This window comes from Pristiophorus japonicus, chromosome 13, assembly GCF_044704955.1.
Source record: "Pristiophorus japonicus isolate sPriJap1 chromosome 13, sPriJap1.hap1, whole genome shotgun sequence".
In the NCBI taxonomy this organism is placed as follows: domain Eukaryota; kingdom Metazoa; phylum Chordata; class Chondrichthyes; family Pristiophoridae; genus Pristiophorus; species Pristiophorus japonicus.
Window position 1 is genome coordinate 120,585,682 of NC_091989.1, and position 25,250 is coordinate 120,610,931.

At 42.9% G+C, this 25,250-nt stretch overlaps 1 protein-coding gene and 2 long non-coding RNA genes across 3 annotated transcripts in view; 1 reads left to right on the top strand and 2 right to left on the bottom strand.

Moving 5' to 3' along the window:
• LOC139278807 (uncharacterized) overlaps positions 1–7,684 on the bottom strand; it is a 40,099-nt gene extending 32,415 nt beyond the window's left edge. The window contains exon 1 of the long non-coding RNA XR_011596352.1: positions 7,605–7,684. This is a non-coding gene — a long non-coding RNA (uncharacterized lncRNA). The remainder of the gene's footprint in view (positions 1–7,604) is intronic.
• On the top strand, positions 7,370–19,747 carry LOC139278808 (uncharacterized). Its single transcript, XR_011596353.1, has 2 exons — positions 7,370–7,787; positions 18,860–19,747. It is a non-coding gene; the product is annotated as an uncharacterized lncRNA (long non-coding RNA).
• Positions 11,708–25,250, bottom strand: part of pard6a (par-6 family cell polarity regulator alpha) — a 123,600-nt gene continuing 110,057 nt past the window's right edge. Inside the window, exon 3 of the mRNA XM_070897958.1 lies at positions 11,708–14,989. Coding sequence (XP_070754059.1) covers positions 14,142–14,989 — 848 coding nt within the window. The 3' untranslated portion in view covers positions 11,708–14,141. The remainder of the gene's footprint in view (positions 14,990–25,250) is intronic.

Here is a 25,250-nt window from a genome sequence, read left to right on the forward strand (position 1 = left end):
TCTGTCTAAGGCTGAGAGCGCCTAGAGCATGATTGAGAAAGAAGCGTTAGCCTGTGTCTATGGAGTAAAGAAAATCCATCAATACCAGTTTGGGCTAAAATTCGAATTGGAAACTGACCAAAAGCCACTTATATCCCTGTTCTGAGAGAGAGAGAGAGAGAGAGAGAGAGAGAGAGAGAGAGAGTCAGGGAGAGAGTGAAACACAGAGAGACCCACATCCAGAGATGGGCGCTCACGTTGTCCGCCATCCGCCACAGGCCAGGCACAGAAAACTGCGCCGATGCTCTCAGTAGACTGCCATTGCCCAGTAGAAATGGCACAGCCCACAGATCTAGCCATGGTTATGGAAGCATTTGAGTGAGCAATCACCCTTCGCTGCACGACAGATCAAAACCTGGGCAAGCCAGGACCCTTTATTATCTCTAGTCAAAAGCTATGTGTTTCATGGGAGCTGGTCCAGTGTCCCAGTGGAGATGCAGGAAGAGATTAAGCCGCTCCAGCATTGCAAAGATGAAATGTCTATACAAGCAGACTGCCTTCTGTGGGGCAATCGAGTAGTGATCCCCAAGAAGGGCAGAGACACCTTCATCAATGACCTCCACAGTACCCACCCAGGCATCGTAATAATGAAAGCGATAGCCAGATCCCACGTGTGGTGGCCCGGTATCGATGCGGACTTAGAGTCCTGCGTTCACAGATGTAATACATGCTCGCAGTTAAGCAATGTATCCAGGGAGACGCCGCTAAGTTTATGGTCTTGGCCCTCCAAACCGAGGTCTAGGGTACACGTCGACTATGCAGGCCCGTTCTTGGGTAAAATGTGCTTTGTGGTTGTAGACGTGTATTCCAAGTGAATTGAATGTGAGATAATGTCGGCTAGCACATCCGCTGCCACTACTGAAAGCCTGCGGGCCATGTTTGCCACTCACGGCTTACCCGATGTCCTGGTGAGCAACAACGGGCCATGTTTTACCAGTGCCATGTTCAAAGAATTCATGACCCGTAACAGGATCAAACAAGTCACATCTGCCCCGTTTTAAACAGCATCTAATGGTCAGGCAGAGAGAGCAGTGCAAAGCATTAAGCAAGGCTTGAAGAGAGTAACTGAAGGCTCACCGCAGACTCGCCTATCCAGAGTCCTGCTTAGCTACCGCACGAGACCCCACTCGCTCACTGGCATCCCACCTGCTGAACTGCTCATGAAAAGAGCACTTAAGACAAGGCTCTCGTTAGTTCACCCTGATCTACATGGATAGGTAGAGAGCAGGCGGCTTCAACAAAGTGCATACCATGATGGCGCAAATGTGTGACGTGAGATTGAAATCAATGATCCTGTATTTGTATTGAATTATGGACAAGGTCCCAAGTGGCTTCCCGGCACTGGCCAAAGAGGGGAGCGGGGTGTTTCAGGTCAAGCTTTCAAATGGGCTCATTCACCAGAAACACTTGGACCAAATCAAACTCAGATTTACGGACTATCCTGAGCAACCCACCTTGGACCCTACCTTTTTTGATCCCCAACATACACACAAGTGGCAATCGGCAACACGGTTGACCTCGAAGCAGAACCCATCATTCACAGCAGCCCAGCATGACCCAACTAGGTTCCTGAACTTAAGGAAAGGTAACTTCAATGGTATGAGATGTGAATTGGCTAGAATAGACTGGTGAATGATACTTAAAGGGTTGACGGTAGATAAGCAATGGCAAACATTTATAGATTACGTGGATGAATTTCAACAATTGTACATCCCTGTCTGGAGTAAAAATAAAACGGGGAAGGTGCCTCAACCGTGGCTAACAAGGGAAATTAGGGATAGTGTTAAATCCAAGGAAGAGGCATATAAATTGGCCAGAAAAAGCAGCAAACCTGAGGACTGGGAGAAATTTAGAATTCAGCAGAGGAGGACAAAGGGTTTAATTAGGAGAGGGAAAAGAGTATGTGAGGAAGCTTGCTGGGAACATAAAAACTGACTGCAAAAGCTTCTATAGATATGTGATGAGAAAAAGATTAGTGAAGACAAACGTAGGTCCCTTGCAGTCAGATTCAGGTGAATTTATAATGGGGAACAAAGAAACGGCAGACCAGTTGAACAAATACTTTGGTTCTGTCTTCACGAAGGAAGACACAAATAACCTTCCAGAAATACTAGGGGACCAAGGGTCTAGTGAGGAGGAGGAGGAACTGAAGGAAATCCTTATTCGGCGGGAAATTGTGTTAGGGAAATTGATGGGATTGAAGGCTGATAAATCCCGGGGTCTGATAGTCTGCATCCCAGTGTACTTAAGGAAGTGGCCCTAGAAATAGTGGATGCATTGGTGATCATTTTCCAACAGTCTATCGACTCTGGATCAGTTCCTATTGACTGGAGGATTGCAAATGTAACACCACTTTTTAAAAAAGGAGGGAGAGAGAAAGCGGGTAATTATAGACCGGTTAGCCTGACATCAGTAGTGGGGAAAATGTTGGAATCAATTATTAAGGATGAAATAGCAGTGCATTTGGAAAGCAGTGACAGGATCGGTCCAAGTCAGCATGGATTTATGAAAGGGAAATCATGCTTGTCAAATCTTCTGGAATTTTTTGAGGATGTAACTAGTAGAGTGGACAAGGGAGAACCAGTGGATGTGGTGTATTTGGACTTTCAAAAGGCTTTTGACAAGGTCCCACACAAGAGATTGGTGTGCAAAATTAAAGCACCTGTTTTTGGGGGTAATGTACTGACGTGGATAGAGAACTGGTTGGCAGACATGAAGCAGAGAGTCGGGATAAACGGGTCCTTTTCAGAATGGCATGCAGTGACTCGTGGGGTACCACAGGACTCAGTGCTGGGACCCCAGCTACTTACAATATACATTAATGATTTAGATGAAGGAATTGAATGTAATATCTCCAAGTTTGCAGATGACACTAAGCTGGGTGGTGGTGTGAGCGGTGAGGAGAACCCTAAGAGGCTGCAGGGTGACTTGGACAGGTTAGGTGAGTGGGCAAATGCATGGCAGATACAGTATAATGTGAGGTTATCCACTTTGGTGGCAAAAACACAAAGGCAGAATATTATCTGAATGGCGGCAGATTAGGAAAAGGGGAGGTGCAATGAGACCTGGTATCATGGTAAATCAGTCATTGAAAGTTAGCACGCAGGTACAGCAGGCGGTGAAGGTGGCAAATAATATGTTGGCCTTCATAGCTAGAGGATTTGATTATAGGAGCAGGGAGATCTTGCTGCAGTTGTACAGGGCCTTGGTGAGGTCTCACCTGGAATATTCTGTTCAGTTTTGGTCTCCTAATTTGAGGAAGGACATTCTTGCTATTGAGGGAGTGCAGCGAAGGTTCACCAGATTGATTCCTGGGATGGCAGGACTGACATATGAAGAGGGACTGGATCGACTGGGCCTGTATTCACTGGAGTTTAGAAGGATGAGAGGGGATCTCAGCGAAAATTCTGACGGGACTGAACAGGTTAGATGCAGGAAGAATGTTCCCGATGTTGGAGAAGTCCAGAACCAGGGTACACGGTCTAAGGATAAGGGGTAAGCCATTTAGGACTGAGATGAGGAGAAACTTCTTCACTCAGAGTTGTTAACCTGTGGAATTCTCTACCGCAGGGAGTTGTTGATGCCAGTTCATTGGATATATTCAAGAGGGAGTTAGATATGGCCCTTACAGCTAAAGGAATCAAGGGGTATGGAGAGAAAGCAGGAAAGGATAACTGAGGTGAATGATCGGCCATGATCTTATTGAATGGTGGTGCAGACTCGAAGTGCCGAATGGCCTACTCTTGCACCTACTTTCTATGTTTCTATGTAACACACCAGGCAGCCCAGCAAGGCCAGCTGCACAGCAGCCCAGCGAGGGCCCAAGTGATTCAACAATACCAGCTTTCACACCGAGACGATCAACCAGGGCCCCAGATCGACTCACATTGTAAATAGTTACACTATTGACTTTGGGGGGGGGAGGGTGGGGGGGCGGTGTTGTTATATATGTAAACCTGTATTTACTCTGTACAGCCACCAGAGGGTTCATCCCCTGGAGTCCCAAGGGATCCCATAATCCCTTGGGAGCTCAGGTATTTAAAGAGGCCTCACAGGTTGGAGAGGCACTCTGGAGACCTGCAATAAAAGACTAAGGTCACACTTTTCTTTGAACTCACAGTGTTCAGTCTGACTCTTTCTTCATACATAACAGAGAAGTGTGATAAAGATGCGAGAAAGTAGGACATTTTCAAGATTAGTATCTGTAATGGGGAATCATTCGGAAGACACAAAGGATCTTAAAAGGATAAATCAGAGCTGTTTCCATTTAAAGGATGTGTTCACCCACTGTTCATACAGTGCTTGTCCTTTTAATGCGTGGGGCTGGATGGTTGTCTGATTTGATCTGAGCTGAGCTGCACTGATCTGCATGGGATGGCGGGAGTGTGTCTGCCACCTCCCGCTGAGAGTTTCACTGTGTCCATTTCACCCCCTATCTCTGGAAGGCCAGCTGGGGGGGGGGGGAAGTCAATTCGGCGTATCACATGGTGCGCCGTATGAACAGTAAAAGAAAAAGCCCACTCTGCACAAGCAAAGAAAATCAAATGAAAATTAAATCGAAAGGAAAGCTGGGAACCCACTGCTAACTTTGATGCTCTCCCGTTGCTCAGCAACCAACAGCGCCTGGCTACATCTTTTTTTCCAGTTCTAAATCTTCCCACTTTGCCCTGATCTTCAAATATGTCAAGGTGGTTAAATGAAAGAACAGCGCAGGGGAGCGTCAGATTAACGAGCCAGGAAGAAAGAGGGCGATATAACTTGGGTACCTTTATTCCTCCCCTGCCCTCGCCCCGCCAATCTGCTTCCTTTTAGTTCTGTGGGTTCTCGGTGTTCTTATTAACATTAAATGCACTGCAGTTCGCGCCCTGGTACAAAATACTCAAGGCTCATTATTAAGGGCTCGAGTTAGGAGAATTCCCGCTGATTCACACCCATTTCCCAGCACGTCCCTTGGAGAGATTAGTTTAATTCAATTTTTTGGCGCCCCCGGCAACTACCTTGTTCGCCTAATGGTTGCACCAGCCCTGCCTGGGAGTCAACATCGACTCCGGACCCTATGAAGTCTCATGGTTTCAGGTCTAGCATAGGCAAGGAAGCCTCCTTCTAATTACCACCTACAGCCATCCCTCAACTGATGAACCAGTACTCCTTCATGTTGAACACCACTTGGAAGCACTGAGGGTAGCAAGGGTACAAAATATACTCTGGGTGGGGTTCTTCAATGTCCATCACCAAGAGTGGCTCAGTAGCACCACTACTGGTCAAGTCCTGAAACACATAGCTGTTCGACTAGGACTGAGGCAAGTGATGAGAGAACCAACACGAGGGGAAAAACCTATTTGGCTTCATCCTCAACAATCTACCTGTCACAGATGCATCTATGACCACTGCACAGTCCTTGTGGAGATGAAATCCTGTCTTCACACTGAGGATCGTATCGTGTGGCACTACCACTATGCTAAATGGGCACCCATGAGGTGCTGTGGATCATCAGCAACAGCAGAATTGTATTCCACCACAATCTATAACTTTATGGCATATCCCTCACTACCATTATCAGGCCAGGGAGATCAACCCTGGTTCAATTAGGAGTGAATAGCAGCATGCCAGGAGCAGCACCAGGAGTATCTAAAAATGAGGTGTCAACCTCGGGAAGCTACAACACAGGACTACACACATGCTGAACAGCGGAAGCAGCATGCAGTAGACGGAGCTAAGCAATCCCACAATCAACGGATCAGATCAAAGCTCTGCAGTCCTGCCACATCGTCGTAAATAGTGATGGACAATTAAGCAACGGGAGGAGGCGGCTCCATGAATATCCCCATGCTCAATGATAGCAGAGCCCAGCACGCAAGTGCAAAAGACAAGGTAGAAGTGGTTGCAACTGTCTTCAGCCAGAAGTGCAAAGTGGATGATCCATATAGGCCTCCTCTTGAAGTCCCCACCATCACAGAAGCCAGTCTCAGCCAATTCAATTCACCCCACGATATCAAGAAACGGCTGAGCGCACTGGATGCAGCAAAGGCTATGGGCCCAGACAACATCCCGGCTGTAGTGCTGAAGACTTGTGCTCCAGAACTTGCCACGCCTCTAGCCAAGCTGTTTCAGTACAGCTACAACACTGGCACATCAACCCGACAATGTGGAAAACAGCCCAGGTATGTCCTGTCCATAAAAAGCAGGACAAATTCAATCCGGCCAATTACTGTCCCATCAGTCTACTCTCAATCAGCAGCAAAGTGATGGAAGGTGTTGTCGACAGTGCTATCATGTGGCACTTCCTCACCAATAACCTGCTCACCGATGCTCAGTTTAGATTCTGCCAGGACCACTCAGCTTCAGACCTCGTTATAGCTTTGATCCAAACATGGACAAACAGAACTAAATTCCAGAAGGGAGGCAAGAGTGACTGCCCTTGACATCAATGCAGCATTTGACAGAGTGTGGCATCAAGAAGCCCTAGTAAAATTGAAGTCAATGGTAATCAGGGGGAAAGCTCTTCACTGACTGGAGTCAGCGGAAGGAGCGTGCGGCAAACCAGACTCCCCACCCACCCTTTCCTCCAACGACTGTCTGTCCCACCTGCGACAGAGACTGTAATTCACGAATTGGACTGTTCAGTCACCTGAGAACTCACTTTGAAGTCTTCCTCGATTTCAAGGGACTGCCTATGATGATAACCTAACACAAAGGAAGATGGTTGTGATTGTTGGAGGTCAATCATCTCAGCCCTAGGACATCCCTGCAGGTGTTCCTCAGGACGGTGTCCTAGGCCCAACCATCTTCAGCTGCTTCATCAATGACCTTCCCTCCATCCTAAGGTCAGAAGTAGGGATGTTCACTGATGATTGCACAGTATTCAGTTCCATTCGCAACTCCTCAGATAATGAAGCCATCCACGCCCGCACCATGGCTGAAAGTGTACCATCTACAAGATGCACTGCAACAACTCGCCAAGGCTTCTTCGGCAGCACCTCCCAAACCCATGACTTCTACGACCTAGAAGGACAAGTGTAGCAGGCGCATGGGAACAACATCACCTGCAAGTTCCCCACCATCCTGACTTGGAAATATATCGCCGTTCTTTCACCATCGCCGAGTCAAAATCCTGGAAGTACCTCCCCAACAACACTGTGGGAAAATCTCCACACGGGCTGCAGCAGTTCAAGGTAACGGCTCACCACCACCTTCTCAAGGGCAATTGGGGATGGGCAATAAATGCTGGCCGTGTCAGTGACAAATAGAAAAAAATAATCATTTTCACTTTATATGGGCCGAATTTGTGGCTTTCAGGGTTTTTCGGCAAAAACGGTAGCAATACGTGAAACTTAATGTTTTCGCTGCGCTACTGTTTAGCCCGAACTTTCGACCTTTACATCTGCGCCAGGGACACATCAGTAAGGGAGGCATTGCACAAGCATTCGCGGCACAAAATGCGAGTTTCAGCAATTTTAGTCCGTGGCCGGGAGTGCTGAGAGGCCTTGGGAGGAGGGGGAAAAAAGAAACATTCCAAAAACATTCACAAGACTGTTATCTAATTGCTACAAAAAACTTTAACTTACCTTTTTTTGCAGGTTTTCATACTTACCACTGCTGGCAGGGCTGCAGAGACAGATTTGACCTGTCGCTAATCTGGGCGCGGCGTACGGGTCGGGAGAGCGCCTGAACTCGGACGCAAACGCAATCAGCAAATGCAAGTCGGCGCACCTCTCCCCAGCAGTACTTGAAAGCGCCGCCACAAACAGGTACCCGTGGATCCCGTCCCGCGGAGGGTCAAATCGCGGCAAAAACCCGGTCGCAAACCTGCCGAAAATCCGGCCCGTGCATGTTTCTAAAATGTTATGGTTCAATTTAAAGTTGCCTGCTAATCTTCTAACCTTTCTGCCTCCCATATTAACATTTTCAATTCTCTCCTTTACTTTCTATAATCTTTCTGGTTATTAACTGAATTTTGCTCCTGACATTTTTCATAAGCCTCCTTTTTGTGTTTTATTTTAAACTTTTATTTCCTGTGTCATCCAGGACACATTAGTTTTGGATGCTCTACCTTTTCCCTTCGAAAAAGGAATATGCCGAGTTTGTACCGGAACTCTTCTCTTCCCTAAATGTCTTCCATTACTGCTTTACCCTGCAATCACCTTTTGCAATCTAATCTGTGCTAGGGCCTTAAAATCACTATAATTAGCTCTACCCCAGTACAGCATTTTTACAGTTGATATTTTCTGGTATCTTTCCATAATTTTAAACAGAGTATTAACAATAATGGGAAAACTGGCTCAAAGGAGTTATTGAACTTAACATTGAAAGGGAGCTGAATCAACACATGTAAACAATTGAAATGACATGAAGCTCTCAGAAGACAGAACATGGAGATAATTATTTTTTCTTTTCAGATATTAATTCAACTTCCTTACTCCAGTCTTAATTCCTGTCAGTTCCCTGATGAGATCATCAACACTTTTGTTTGTGTCAATATACAAGAGGTCACTTAATTGGAATTTTTCCCATGAGAAGGAACAGTGCTGGTTAATATTTACTAAGTACCAGGGAATCTTTTCCCACCCATGAGTACAGCTTGAAACATAGAAACATAGAAAATAGGTGCAGGAGCAGGCCATTTGGCCCTTCGAGCCTGCACCACCATTCAATAAGATCATGGATGATCATTCACCCCTTTCTTGCTTTCTCTCCATACACCTTGATCCCTTTAGCCGTCAGGGCCATATCTAATTCCCTCTTGAATATTTCTAACGAACTGGCATCAACAATTCTCTGTGGTAGAGAATTCCACAGGTTAACAACTCAGTGAAGAAGTTTCTCCTCATTGTAACATTTTAACCCATGTGTTTCTCCCTAAATAAAAACACACCTTATCGCAGTTTATTAGTGATCGGGCCAGTGGATTAAATTAACTGAAGTAAAGTAGTAACTCAATGACTGGTAGACAGAACTCCCAACTCCATTTACACGATTATATGCAACAGCAAAGCTAAGTGGTTGCTGCTGGTGCTGGCATTTAGGGTCAGGCTGATCTCAGCCTACCATCTTAGATGAATCGTAACTTCCTTCAGCTCAACACTGGAAAAATCAAAGCAATTGTACTTGGTTCCCTCACAACCATGCTTCCTTCCTACTGACTGAAGCAGGTTGCAACCCTGGTGTCCTGTCCAATCCAGAGCTAGGCTTCAAATCTCAAAGCTTCTCCAGCACGAAGACTGCTTATTTCCACCTCTAACACTCTCCACCTCCCCAGCCCATCGACAGTTTACACTGGTTTTCATCAGCTCCAGATTTACTACTTCAACACACTCCTGACTGGCCTCCTGTCCTCTACACGCCAAACCCTCCAAAACTCCAACTTGTCCAAAGATCCTTGCTGACCCAGTGGTTCCCTATCCCAATACCTCTAATTTAAATTCTCATCTTTGTCCTTAAATTTCTCCATGGCCTCACCTCTATCTGCACAAATATAGATATGAAAAGAAAAAGATTAGTGAAGACAAACGTAGGTCCCTTGCAGTCATTCAGGTGAATTTATAATGGGGAACAAAGAAATGGCAGACCAATTGAACAAATACTTTGGTTCTGTCTTCACTAAGGAAGCTACAAATAACCTTCCGGAAGTACTGGGGACCGAGGGTCTAGCGAGAAGGAGGAACTGAAGGATATCCTGTGTTAAGTAATTGTGTTAGGGAAATTGATGGGATTGAAGGCCGATAAATCCTCGGGGCCTGATAGTCTGCATCCCAGAGAACTTGGTGGCCCTAAAAATAGTGGATGCATTGGTGATCATTTTCCAACAGTCTATCGACTCTGGATCAGTTCCTATGGACTGGAGGGATGCTAATGTACCACCACTTTTTGTTTTTAAAAAAGGGAGGGAGAAAACAGGTAATTATAGACTGGTTAGCCTGATATCAGTCGTGGGGAAAATGTTGGAATCAATTATTAAGGATGAAATAGCAGTGCATTTGGAAAGCAGTGACAGGATCAGTCCAAGTCAGCATGGATTTATGAATGGGAAATCATGCTCAACAAATCTTGAGGATGTAACTAAGAATGGACAAGGGAGAACCAGTGGATGTGGTGTATTTGGACTTTCAAAAGGCTTTTGACAAGGTCCCACACAAGAGATTGGTATGCAAAATCAAAGCACATAGTATTGGGAGTAATATACTGACGTGGATAGAGAACTGGTTGGCAGACAGGAAGCAGAGAGTTTGGATAAACGGGTCCTTTTCAGAATGGCAGGCAGTGACCAGTGGAGTGCCGCAGGGCTCAGTGCTGGGACCCCAGCTCTTTACAATATACATCAATGATTTGGATGAAGGAATTGAGTGTAATATCTCAAAGTTTGCAGATGACACTAAACTGGGTAGCGGTGTGAGCTGTGAGGGGGACGCTAGAAGGCTGCAGGGTAACTTGGACAGGTTTGGTGAATGGGCAAATGCATGGCAGATGCAGTATAATGTAGATAAATGTGAGGTTATCCACTTTAGGGGCAAAACCACGAAGATAGATTATCTGAATGGCGGCAGATTAGGAAAAGGGGAGGTGCAACGAGACCTGGTGTCATGGTTGGCACACAGGTACAGCAGGCAGTGAAGAAGGCAAATGGTATGTTGGCCTTCATAGCTAGGGGATTTGTGTACAGGAGCAGGGAGGTTTTATTGCAGTTGTATAGGGCCTTGGTGAGACCTCACCTGGAATATGGTGTTGAGTTTTGGTTTCCTAATCTGAGGAAGGATGTGCTTGCTATTGAGGGAGTGCAGCGAAGGTTCACCAGACTGATTCCCAGGATGGCAGGACTGACATATGAGGAGAGACTGGATCAACTGGCCCTTTATACATTGGAGTTTAGAAGGCTGAGAGGGGATCTCATAGAAACATATAAGATTCTGACGGGACGGGACAGGACAGGTTAGATGCAGGTAGAATGTTCCCGATGTTGGGGAAGTCCAGAACCCGGGGACACAGTCTTAGGATAAGGGGTAGGCCATTTAGGACTGAGATGAGGAGAAACCTCTTCACTCAGAGTTGTTAACCTGTGGAATTCCCTGCTGCAGAGAGTTGTTGATGCCAGTTCATTGGCTATATTCAAGAGGGAGTTAGATATGGCCCTTATGGCTGAGGGGGATCAAGGGGTATGGAGAGAAAGCAGGAAAGGGGTATTGAGGGAATGATCAGCCATGATCTTATTGAATGGTGGTGCAGGCTCGAAGGACTGAATGGCCTACTCCTGCACCTATTTTCTATGTTTCTATGTTTCCTCCTGTATCCTCTCCAAATTCCATTCCTCAAACTCTGATCTCTTGCACACAATTCTTCCCTTCGATCAAACATTGACATCAGAGCCTTCAGCCATCTGGGTGCTACTCTCTAGAATTTCCTCCCTAAATTCCTTTGTCTCTCCATCAGTCTCCTCCCCCCTCGAGAAACCTCCCCAAAACCCATCTCCGACCAGCCTTTTGGACCAAGCCCCTTGATCTCGTTCCTGGCTCAGAAGTTTTCCCACGTCAATCTGTGAAGCACCTTGGGATTTTTTTTGTATATCAGGTGCTTTATAAATGCAAGTTCCAATAGATTACTGGTGATTCACAAAGCTTAAAGTAAACACAATTCAGTACTTGTTAGAATTTTTATTTGAATAATCAGCATACACCTATGTAACATTCACAATATTCTACAGCCTGAACTTTTAAGACTGCTTATCTGTTAAATATTATAAATACAAGGTTTGTACAGTTTAAAGGGAAATCAGGTAAAGGCTAAGGACATGAGTGGGGTCAAATACAAAAAGTAAGAAAAATACTGCCCTCATTTCATAAAAAATTTATACAAAATATTCCCAGTTAGATAAAATTGCCCCTCTCTCTCTTTACTAAACAGATTAGATGCATAACATTGACAAAAATACATAAGTGGTCTAAAAAAAAATTCAGAAAAGTCATAACCCACCATTGAACCCTGCTGGCCCAGAACTACCACAAAAAAAACCCTAAAATGTGGTTAGCAGGGGGGGGAAGGAAACAATGTCCGTTAAAATGAAATTAAAATAGAATGGTCAAATCAACCAGGTAACCAAATTCTGCATACAACATTGTTTGAAGCTATGTATTAATGTGGTTGGGTGGTAGTAGTCATCATTTATATTTAAATGGTGATTTAAAACTTAGGATTCCTGAAAGCATTTTCACTTCAATTTGTGGTTTTTCCCTGAATGCAAGAGCCTTTTTCTGTATTAAGGAAATATTGTCTTCAGTAACGTTTTTGGCAATCCCAGTTTTGTTTTTGGGCGAAAAGAGCCAAAAAAACACTGTGCTCATTCCACAGGAAGCTTATTAAAACTGCAGAGTCATTGTGCTTCAGACCAGTGAAAATGCTTTTGAAGTGTGCAGAGATGCAAATACTTTGATTATTGCTCTTAATCCAGTGGCCAACAGTGAATGGACTCTAGGTTTAAATTTAAACATATTAGGCTATGTAAATGGCTGGCTGGGACCATAATAAAAATTTAGATAGTATTTCTTGATGATGTGCTTTTCCAATAATCCCCATTTTTATTGTTAAAGGCCCCTTGTTACTAAGGTAGAGGGTCTGCAAGGTTTGCATGTGGAAAGCAGCTCATGACTTAGAAATGTTAATTGTGATTATAATTTTTAATAAAGGAAGATTAGTCACACTGCAGAAGTTTATACTGAAACAGAATGGAGTCGGTTCTGCTGCAAAAGCTTTAACTGTCAATATGGTGGTATTATAGCAGTTTTTTTTCTGGGAATTTAGGCTGCCCAAAAAAACATTTTTAAATTAAAAGTGAAAAAAAACCTACTTTCATGGCACTCTGAATTCACTCCATTTCTAGTACCGGTAAAGAATTAAAATGGAAAAAGTAAAAACCATTTACAGTCAATGTAATAGTTCTGACAGTGCTGCTTCGTTTAATGCACGAATCAAGGATTGCCAGTCAACTAGAGCTTCCATTTTACTAGAGCTTCCATTTTACTGATTCTGTTTATTAGAGGTCAAGGTCAGAGAAACTCGCGAGATCAACTAGTTGAGCTATTAATTTTTGACTTTACACAACTGTAAAATATTAACCATGGAAAGAAGTTAATACCCTAATTTAAAAAGTGCATTTTAAATTTTGTCACCGAGAGTCTGTTTGGGCTCAAGAACCCTTCTTCAGGTCCAGTCTCATTTATCTCAATGTTGAATATTGCTTCGACAAAAAAAAAAGAGCAAAGGCTGTAACAAACATTTACAACACAAAGAGAACATGTCAAGCAGCATGATAAAGGGCATTGAAACCAGCAGGGTCTCTTAATTTTAAGATACAGGTAGTGTTAAAAAGATAGCTACAGAGGACACCCTCATACCACCAAAGAGGAAACTTGCTTTACAGCAGCAAATCTAAGAGTTTAAAATTTCAAAGCACTCAGATTATTTTCTTCTCAGGGAGCAGAACAACTACATTGTGAAAGGTTTTGCTACTTTCACATTTAGTCCATTTCATAATTAAAGTTTTCCATAGGAAAAAGGGGCTGTCTGCTCTCAATGGAAATTGCCAAGTAAGTTTTTTTTTTAAATTGATAAATTGATAGTAATGAGGTCACTGATGAGATGTGCACATTCTTGTGGTATGAGGTTGTTAAACTTAAAATTTTAAGCACTTGTTTTGCAATTTCACAAGATGCATTTATTTGTCTCCAATTGCAGGCAACAACTGTTCAATTGCAACTTTGTGAAGTGATGCATTCCAGTTTTATAAAAATGGAACCAGTTCAGGAGGTCGGCTCCTAAATGTCTAGCTAACAGAACCTTGGTCATTAACAAATATACATAGTCTCATTTCCAAAATAATGTGAATAAGCATAATTCTCAAAAGATCCTTAATATAAAAAAAAGTGATTGCAATTTTAATTCTCCTTTCATGTTTACCTATACCTTTTGATTCACCAGTGTCAAAATATTTCTGGGTGGATATTAATTTAATTCCAACCTCCTCAACAAGGCTCATGTCAACAACAAATTGACCGAGAAATATAAAGTGTTATTCTGAATGCTCTATATATTAAAAAAGTGATAAAACAGGAAAGAGTCTATAATGTTATCATTGTTCCATCTTCTCGCATGTTTCCGTGACTTGAACTTATTTTGTTGGGACTGTCACTGTGTGTGTTCAAAGAGTTTAATGAGCCTTTGTATTTGCTTTCTTTGCTGTCCAACAAAGGGCTGTTTAGAGAGATGTTATGCTGCAGCTTTTTGATTAGGTCTCCATTCACATAATTGGGGAATACTGTTTTTGGAATGTATGATGGCATATCATTTTCAATTATTATATCACCTTCATCTTCACTCTCTCCTTCTCCTGTACTATAGTGGTTAGCATAGTGTGAAGTAGCTGTTACGGTGTGCTGGCTTGGAGTACTGTCTGTTGACACGCCAGAGCTACCAGAGGCCCTGCTGCTGCGAATGACATTATTTCGTTGATTTGCTGGCTTCACTGTGATGATCAGATTGTGACTGTTTGCCACCATCATGTCAGTCACCTGGTCCAGTGACTTCCCAGCGACATCAATTCCATTTACCTCTAGGATTTCATCATTCACTGCGAGCAGGCCTGTGCTCTCTGCTAAGCCACCTCGGACAAGCCGCGAGATGAAGATTCCTGGAACCTTCTCCACCCCTTGAGGGGCTACCCGCACACTCACCCCATCACGAATATAGAATCCAAGTGGTTTGTCAGAGCCATGTTTGTGAAGACGAACTCTACGATGAGTTTCTGGAAGGATGTCAACATCAATAATAGAAGAAATTTGTCTGAAATCCTGAGGCATTCCAATTAAGATATGAGGCTTTGACTTGTGATGGACAGGGCGCAGGACATGAAGCCCTTTCTTCTTGCGCAGGAGAGAATTGGTTCCAAATGCTCCAGAGTCACCTTCAGCTGCAGAAAGATGAAAACATTTGGTTACATTTCTGCATCAGAACTAACATTTGAGCTTACACAAAACAGAGCAAAGTTAAATCCAAAGGATTTGGCAGTTTTCTCGGTTGTCGATCTGTTCCAGACAGAATGAATATCTCCACTGTTTAATCAGTCAATATTTCCAAAGCAAAAAGTTTGAAGTAGACTGTCAAAAGTACACTTAAATCTGGCAGTTACTTAACTACACTGTCACAGTATGGTAGGTCTTAGCATAAATTGTATGGGAAATGCAAGTCATACTGAGTCGACAAATGTTACTGTTTGAATTTGGCCTTTAGGCATATAGATGTACGGAATGATCACTAGGCAATATTCATTCCCTACAATCATTTATCACCGATAAATACACAGGAGAATCAAAAACTAGAGGGAAGGGAGTGAAGACGTAATTCACTCTACAAACCTTTCTTCTGTCTCCACAAATTAGACTCCAGGGCAATCAGTAGCAGCTGCTCCCATTAAAATGAAAGTGACCATTCCAAGAGGTACTAACCTCCTGCCCTCCCAATAACACACACTGAAGTAGCTCAGGATAGGAAACAATGACAAATCTCCATGGCAGACAAAATGTACCACGAACACAAAGGTAGATACAATGCCTAATCATTTGTAGGTTCCTTCTCCCCTCCCCCCATAGAAAACCTTATAAAATATTTTATACAGCAAGAAGAAAGGTCTTCACATCCTTCACTTATGCAACTCTCGATTAAGAACTGCAATTTAGGTTGTGCACTGGAGGTATCACTGCAAGCCATTATAAAAATTACATTGTTAGGGATGAGATTAAGCAAAGTTTCCCCCACTGTTTTCTCTCTTCACACCCACTCTTACAGGATTCAAAATGGTAAAGAGATTATAAAATTGTGCACTACAGCTAATCCATCCTCAGATGAGACAATATTGTGCCACATTGTTTTGGTGGCCCTTTGACTGACCTGAAAATCCATTCTAACTGGATTCAAGTGATTGGCAACCCCTGGGACTTCAACCCACTACTGCCTGATAAACCATTACTGCAACTGCTAGTCTACCAGACCACTTCAAGAGATTAACTTTTCCTTGTGACAAATTGGAATTACTTTATGGTCAATTTATGTTAGTGTAATGCCTGGCAACTTTGAAGCAATACATTCTCATGTAGGGCCAATCCAATTAAAATTTGGATGGTAAATTGAAAAAAAAATATCAATATGGGAAAAGTTTTGTTGGGGGTGGGAGAGAGGGAAAGGCCAAAAAAAATTAGGTCAATTGATTGCTGATCGAAGCATTAAATTGTCAGTCTATTACATCAGTGATGTACTTAATTTGGACTGATTAGCTAAATGAAGCATTTGTAAACATTTCAATTTAACATTCCTTCTAAGATGCAAATTCAAAATGTAGTTTTTTCCTGTTCAAACATGCATTTCAATTTGAATATTAAAATTCACATTACATCAAATTCAGTACTTGAAATGCAAGAAGTCACTTCTTCCAGTGTTACAGCTCACTGACGGCATAACTGGATATATTGCTTATTGACAGCGATGTAATGGATGATTATTTAAACCTCAATTTATATCATTGAGCGCAACTGTAACATATTTACATAATCACATTACTGTCCTTCAGATTTGATACTGCAAGTATTTGAAGGTGATATTAAAACTTCTATTTAAGGCAATTACAAAACAGATTAAAACCACAGATGAATTTCCCACCCCAAGTCCTCCTCCCCCTCCCACCCCACCACATTCTATGCAGACTCCAATTTTCTTGCATTTCAAATCTGTTGTCTTTCTGAAATAAACAGAAAATGTTGGATATACTTGGGTCAGGCACTAGAGGGATGCAGAGTTAACTTCAGGTTGATGACCTTTCGTCTGTTGTTTTCTGTCTATTGGATGATGAAAATGCAACATTTATTGTGGCGCAAGTTAAAAATCATTGTGCAAAATACTGTGCAATAAGTGGAATTGTGGTAAGTTTTCAGCCATTCTACATGGCTTTGTTGCAGGAAGCCTCCATATCTTAAAGACAAGAAAAAATTCAAACCAAAAAGATGAGCTTAGCTTCATTGCCTTAATGATCTGTTTTGGCAAGACCATTCGAAACAGTAACTAGGGCTTTGTAAATTTAAATAACTGATTATTTCATTCAAAGAGCTACGAATCAGACCGACGTTTGAAATCACAGCTTGTTTGTTTTCCAATTGAGAGACTTAGCTCATCCCTCAAGCCAACTGCCCAGTGACCAACAGACCCATCGCCACAACAATGGAGGTACTATTTCCAACTTTGCTGCGTGGCCAGTGACCTCGGGGAATGGATTGCCCCAAATCACAGCCCAGACAACAAATTTGTAAAGTTACCCCCAATATGCCACATTAAGATGAAACATGATTTGTGTGTGAAGCTGGTTTTAACCCCTTCTATATGATGATAATCAAAACAGCCAATACCAAGTTAAATCTTAGCTAAAGATGCTTCATTTTGTCAGTTTGAACAAAACTGGATCCATAAATAGTGAAATGCAAATTAAACCTTTACTTTTGCCCTTTTACAGTACCTTAAAAACAAAACATAACATGATACTTGATTAAAAAACAATATATTATTCATCACTATAGGTTTACAATTCGGTGTTCAGATTACTACTGACTGGGTCAAAATTAGCCCAACTACGAAAATCATAGAATAATACAGCACAGACGGAGGCAATTTGGCCCATTGTGCCCATGTCAGCTTTTTAAAAGAGCTTTCCAATTAGTCCTACTCCGCTTGATTAGATCTGATCCTGGTTCTCAAATTTGAAAACTATTTAAGCAGGATGCACACAGGAGAGACTATATAGGCCCCAATTTTCCCCAAAGAAAAAAAAAAAAGAGGCCTTAACTTACCTGGATGCCTTGGTCCCTCAGTGCTGAAAATAAGTGCGTAGTTTCCTCACCATATGCGCACCCTCTGGTGCCAGCCCTACCCAATCCAACTCTCCTGGGCAGAGCATCCTATGTGCGCTGAAACAGCGCATGTGAAGAAAATTTTATTTTCGAACCCCTAAAAAAAGGACACATCTGCACATGCGCAGTAGAAATTAATAAAACAGCATGTGTGAGGACTGTGTGGATCACCACTGAGAATCCATTGGTGGTAGAGGTAGTTTCGCAGGTAGGAAATACAGCTTTGTTCACAAGATGGCTGCAATGAAAGGGCACAGAGAAGGCGAAAGGGTCAAGGATGGGGAAACTAAAAGGTGAAGAGATTTTGTGCAGATGAAGTTGAGCGCCTGGTAGACTTAATCGAGATTGGATGAGGAGTTAGAGAACAAGGGCAGCTTTGGAAAAAATAAGCTTAAGTTTGGGACCAGGTCGCAGTCGAGTTTAATGGAATATCCATAGAGAACTGGTGCGCAGCTCAAAAAGAAATGACAGGACCTCGAACAAGCAGTGACTAAATAATGAGTTAAATTTACATTTATTAGGGCTTTAATATATGTATATTTATGCACAGCAATAACTTCTGTAAATGTGATGCACTTGCGTGTTCAGACGGACGCTCTCAAGTTCCATTTGCATCTTTGCAGAAGACAGTGTCACAGATCAACCGAGAACGATCACAAACTGGAGGAGGTCCGCCAAGTAGGCTGCAACTAACAGCCGTGGAGTAGAGGAAAGTGTCAATGATTAAATGCCACAGGAGAACAATCAATCAATGCTGGGCCCAGTTTTCCATTGGAGGGCAAGCCCTGCAAATTGCAGTCTGGGTTGGCTAAATGTTACATCATGCATGTGCTCCTTACGTTTCTCCTTCCTCAACGCTGCTAACCAAACATCTATCTTTTGTTTTGCAGAGGTTGAGCATCAGGAGGAGACAGAAGGTGCACCTGAAGTTGAAGGTGAGAATGTTCAAGTAAACTACACATCAGATATTACAAGTCAGGATAATGATTGGCAGCAAGAAGTCATAGAAGACAAGATGGTCACCCTGGATTTGGAGGTGTTGAACTCAGAGGATTCCAAGCCCTTTCATCTTCCATGAGCGAATCAAGAGAGAGGACTTTTCTCGGTGTGATGTCTGAGGCTGCAGGTACAAGTGTGTCGCAGCAAGCCACACCTGCAAGACGTCGTAGGAGGGCGAATTCCAGACCTTATCCAGAAACACTGGACTCTGATGTTCTCCCCGCAAGATGTCCTATGTTCTCAAACAATCTCGATTACTCCTGGAAGCCATTGGTGGGGTGAGGGCAGTGTTGGGGGGACTGTCATTGCAGGTTGAAAGACTTTCGGGATGGTTAAACTAAGTAGTATTGGCAATGGAGGGCTCATCCAGGCTGTCCTTAATGCAAGGAGTGAAGGGATGATCCTGAGGATGAGGTTGACAACAAAGATACCCAGGCATTCCACCATGACACATTTTGACTCTGTCCCTGTTGTAGCCCAGCATCAAGAAACACTGCGCCGGAAAAGGAACAGACTACACCTGGGGGTACGGGGGGCAAGGAAGCAGAAGCCTGCAACTACAGGCACATGCAGGGGTAGCGGCATCTACTGGGGCAGGATTGGTGCACAGCACTAAAGAGGATAGATATCTTTTGTTTTTTGGTTGATTTAGTTGATTGTTCTTAAGTTTGCCACGGCTCTGAACAAATGTTTAAACCTTCAAAACATAAACGAAGTCACGCTAATTACAACTGTGCTATACAAATGTTTAATAAACATTTTAATTTTGGACTTTTAAATCTGACTCCCGCACTTCATTTTTTAATGTTGCACTAATAAATCTTGCAGGAGAACCAGACTAAAAATGTAAAATGGCATCACCCCTTGCAACCTATTGATTTAAATGATACAGGGGCAGGTTCCAGTACTAAGGTGTTCATGATCCTGCCTTGTTCTGGGTCACTGATGCATGTCACAAAGTACCATGGTGCATGAATCAGTGACCCTCACCCAGTCTGGATCCATGAACAACTTAGTCTTATTGTCTACCAAAGCTCCATTTAAACATTCAAGATTGGTGGTAGGAATATTTAATAGCCATTATGTGATGTCCTTCACTTCTTTGAAACTCTTGTTCTGAAAAAACAGTGTCCAGTGATGGGCAAAATTAGGGCCTACAAGCTTTATATTGCAAGATTACAGGGAGCATAATTGCAAACATACACTAAAAAGGAAAGTTTAAAAAAATGTTTAGCAAATACAAAGCTATGTTCAGTTTCAAACTGGAGGTGGTCCTTTGCAGAACTGAGAATATTCCAGCAGATTTAGGCATAATAGCAACTCATGTATTTCAGTCAGTAGGAATTAAGATATCTACCACAAACTCATCCTCCATCACGTACATGAATTTAGTGACTTAGAAAGCTTTGACAGACAGTAGACATGTTATTGTTTGTTAAAAAGCATTCCCGAGTGATGCTTCATTGAACTGCAGTAGGTAGCCAATTATGCATATAATACAATTCAGAAATACGTGAGATGCAAGTATTTCAACATGTGGCAGCTTTTTTTAGCACTGTAATTGCTTTTAAAGCAGAACAGTCAGATCGACCCCAGATTAAGTTACAAGTATTCATTTGGGTGTTCGCAATACAGGAGTTACATTTGACAGTGTGGGATTACGCAGTCCCTCAGTTATAAACAGTGGAGACAACAACTTGCATCAGAGAAGGAAAACAAAACACAAATCAGGCAGGACCCCAGCTCACAGACACCATCTCATGACCCTTACTGGCTAGGTGTATGAGAGATGGAACAGTACAAGACTCAGCTGCAGAGCCCACCAATACACAGATCATCCATGAAGCATGCTCACTAAGGAAGGTTAACAGATTGCTTTTGGCTCCATCTATTGGGATCTGGAACTTTCGTACACAAGTTCATATGTAGAGTTACATACGAAAGTACATACAAACATAGAAAGTAGGTGCAGGAGTAGGCCATTCAAGCCTGCACTACCATTCAATATGATCATGGTTGATCATGCAACTTCAGTACCCCATTCCTGCTTTCTCTCCATACCCCTTGATCCCTTTAGCCGTAAGGGTCACATCTAACTCCCTTTTGAATATATCGAACGAACTGGTCTCAACAACTTTGTGGTAGAGAATTCCACAGGTTCACAATTCTCAGTGAAGAAGTTTCTCCTCATCTCAGTCCGAAATGGCTTACCCCTTATCCTTAGGCTGTGACCCCTGTTTCTGGACTTCCCCAACATCGGGAACATTCTTCCTGCATCTAACCTGTCCAATCCAGTCAGAATTTTATATGTTTCTATGAGATCCCCTCTCATTCTTCCAAATTCCAGTGAATATAAGCCTAGTCGATCCAGTCTTTTTTCATATGTCAGTCCTGCCATCCCGGGAATCAGTCTGGCGAACCTTCGCTGCACTCCCTCAATAGCAAGAATGGTCTTCCTCAGATTAGGAGACCAAAACGGCACACAATACTCAAGGTGTGGTCTCACCAAGGCCCTATACAACTGCAGTAAGACCTCCCTGCTTCTATACTCAAATCCCCTCGCTATGAAGGTAGGCATGCAGATACAGCAGACAGTATGCTGTACCTGCATGCCTACCTTCAATTACTGATGTACCATGACACCCAGGTCTCGTTGCGCCTCCCCTTTTACTAATCTGTCACCATTCAGATAATATTCTGCCTTCCTGTTTTTGCCACCAAAGTGGATAACCTCACACTTATCCACATTATACTGCATCTGCCATTCATTTGCCCATTCACCTAACCTGTCCAAGTCCCCTGCAGCCTCCTAGCAGCTCGCACTGCCACCCAGCTTAGTGTCATCTGCAAACTTGGAGATATTATCTTCAATTCCTTTGTCTAAATCATTAATGTATATAGTAAATATCTGGGGTCCCAGCACTGAACCCTGCAACACCCCACTAGTCACTGCCTGTCATTCTGAAAAGGACCCATTTATTCCCACTCTTTGCTTCCTGTCTGCCAACCAGTTCTCTATCCACATCAGTACGTTACCCCCAATACCTAATGCCTTAATTTTGCACACTAATCTCGTGTGGGACTTTGTCAAAAGCCTTTTGAAAGGCCAAATACATCACAACCACTGGTTCTCCCTTACCCACTCTATAGTTACATCCTCAAAAAAAGAGATTTTTCAAGCATGATTTCCCTTTCATAAATCTATGCTGACTTGGACCGATCCTATCACTGCTTTCCAAATGCACTGCTATTGCATCTTTAATAATTGATTCCAGCATTTTCCCCACCACCGTCAGGCTAACCGGTCTATTATTCCGTTTTCTCTCTCCCTCCTTTTTTTAAAAAAAAGGAGGGGTTACATTAGCTACCCTCCAATCCATAGGAACTGAACCAGAAGTCTAGGGCCACTTCCTTAAGTACTCTGGGATGCAGCCTTCAGTCCCTTCAATTTCCCCAACACCATTTCCTGACTAATAAGGATTTCCCTCAGTTCCCCCTTCTCACTAGACCCTCGGTCCCCTAGTATTCGAGAGGTTATTCGTGTCTTCCTTAGTGAAGACAGAACCAAAGTATTTGTTCAATTGGTCTGCCATTTCCTTGTTACCCATTATGAATTCCCCCGATTCTGACCTACATTAGTCTTCAATAATCTTTTTCTCTTCACATCTGTAGAAGCTTTTGCAGTCAGATTTTATGTTCCCTGCAAGCTTACTCTCATGCTCTATTTTCCCCCTCCTAATTAAACTCTTAGTCCTCCTCTGCCGAATTCTAAATTTCTCCAAGTTCTCAGGTTTGCTGCTTTTTCTGGCCAATTTATATGTCTCTTCCTTGGATTTAACACTCTCTCTAATTTCCCTTGTTAGCCACAGTTGAGTCACTTTCCCTTGTTTATTCTTACGCCACACAGGGATGTAAAATTGTTGTAGTTCATCCATGTGATATTTAAATGTCTGCCATTGCCAATCCACCTTCAACCCTTCAAGTATCATTCTCTAGTCTATCCTAGCCAATTCACATCTCAGACCATCGAAGTTTCCTTTCTTTAACTTCAGGACCCTAGTCTCTGAATTAGCTGCATCACTCTCCATCTTAAATGAAGAATTCTACCATATTGTGGCCATTCTTCCCCAAGGGACCCTGCACGACCAGATTGCTAATTAATCCTCTCTCGTTACACAAGACCCAGTCTAGGATGGCCTGCTCTAGTTGATTCCTAGAAAACCATCCCTTATACAATCCAGGAAATTCTCCTCCACAGTATTGCTACCAGTTTGGTTAGCCCAATCAATATGCAGATTAAAGTCACCCATGATAACTGCTGTGTCCTTATTGCACGCGTCTGTAATTTCCTGTTTGATGCCATCCCCAACTTCCTTACTACTGTTTAGTGGCCTGTACACAACTCCCACTAACGTTTTCTGCCTTTTGGTGTTTTGCAGCTCTACCCATAGAGATTCCATATCATCCACGCTAATGTCCTTCCTTACTATTGCGTTAATCTCCTCTTTAACCCCACCTCCTTTTCCTTCCTGACTATTGAATACCCCTGGATGTTGAGTTCCCAGCCTTGGTTACCTTGGAGCCATGCCTCCGTAATCCCAATTACATCATATCCGTTAACAGCTATCTGCGCAGTCAATTCATCCACCTTAATATGAATGCTCCTCGCATTCAGACTTGTTTTTTTTAAAAACACTTTGTCCTTTTAGAATTTTGTAATATGCCCCTTTTTGATTTTTGCCCTTCACTCTTGCTTTTCTCCTTCCTACCTTTTGCTTCTGCCCCCTTTTTACTTCCCTCTGCCTTCCTGCATAGATTCCCACCCCCCTGCCATATTAAATTTAAACCCTCCCCAACAGCACTCGCAAACATTCCGCCTAGGACATTGGTTCCGGTCCTGCCCAGGTGCAGACCATTCGGTTTGTACTAGTCCCACCTCCCCCCAGAACCGGTTCCAATGTCCCAGGAATTTGAATCCCTCCCTCTTGCACCATTCCTCAAGCCACGTATTCATCTTAACTATCCTCCTATTTCTACTCTGACTAGCACGTGGCACTGGTAGCAATCCTGAGATTACTACCTTTGAGGTCCTTCTTTTTAAATTGAACTCCTAGCTCCCTAAATTCAGCTTGTAGGACCTCATCCTGTTTTTATCTATATCGTTGTTACCGATATGTACCACAGCAGCTGGCTGTTCACCCTCCCCCTCCAGAATGCGCTGCAGCCGCTCCAAGACAATGACAGACAGGTAAAGACCCTTTGGTCCATCCAGCGTGTCCCACACAATTGTGATACCGTGTATCACAATATGTACATTCTCCACCCTACCCAAAACCATCCATGTGACACCCCCCACCCCTCCCCCCCAAAAAAAATAAAACATGCCAATTTGTGAATGTATATTCAGGAACTTCCTTTCAAATCAAAACTAGCCCAGATCACTCTGGACCTGAATTCCCAAAGCACCTACTTTTTGTAAGAAGTGATGTCCACTCAAAGCAGAAACAGGTTCAGTTCTCGCTTGAAGGAATTCAGCAAATTGACATCCACCATACGAGACGACAGCCTGTCCCAGAGGTCCAGTATTCTCTGGGCAAAGAACCACCTCCTGACATCGAACTCTGATCTTACACAATTTAAAATTGTGAAGCTTGATCCTCCCTAATCTAACTGGAAGTTAACTATCACTTGAACATGGTGGTTGAAATAATACTGGGGTACCAATGGGCAAGTCATAACTGTCAAATTTGAGAGAAACACCAGGTTTCATTCACTTCTTCCAGAACGACTATTGGAAATGCAATATATAATTAACAACTTCTTTTGATAGCCTACTTTGTAGTAATATTTACAAAGGCAAAATACTTCAGATGCTGGAAATCTAAACGAACAGAAAATGCTGGAAATATTCAGGTCAGACAGTATCTGTGGTAAGAGAAACAGAGTTAACGTTTCAGGTCGATGATAAAAGGTCAATTCTGTTGAAAGGTCAGCAAAAGGTCATTTTCTGTTTTTAATTGTAGTATTTCATTAGCCCAAGTGAAATAAAAATCAGTTGGGCTGCTCCACAAGCATTTCCAAGTGCCAAACTCATCCCAGATTGATCAGATGACATACACGCACACGATCGCACTTTTATAATATTGTGGCCTTGGGCAGCTGGTGTGAATGCACATTGGTAGAAGTTATACAGTAGGAACATTTGTAATTATTGACCACTGGTGTTTAAAATTCCTATTGTTACATACTCCAAAAAGGAATGAAACTGGTCAGGCAAATATG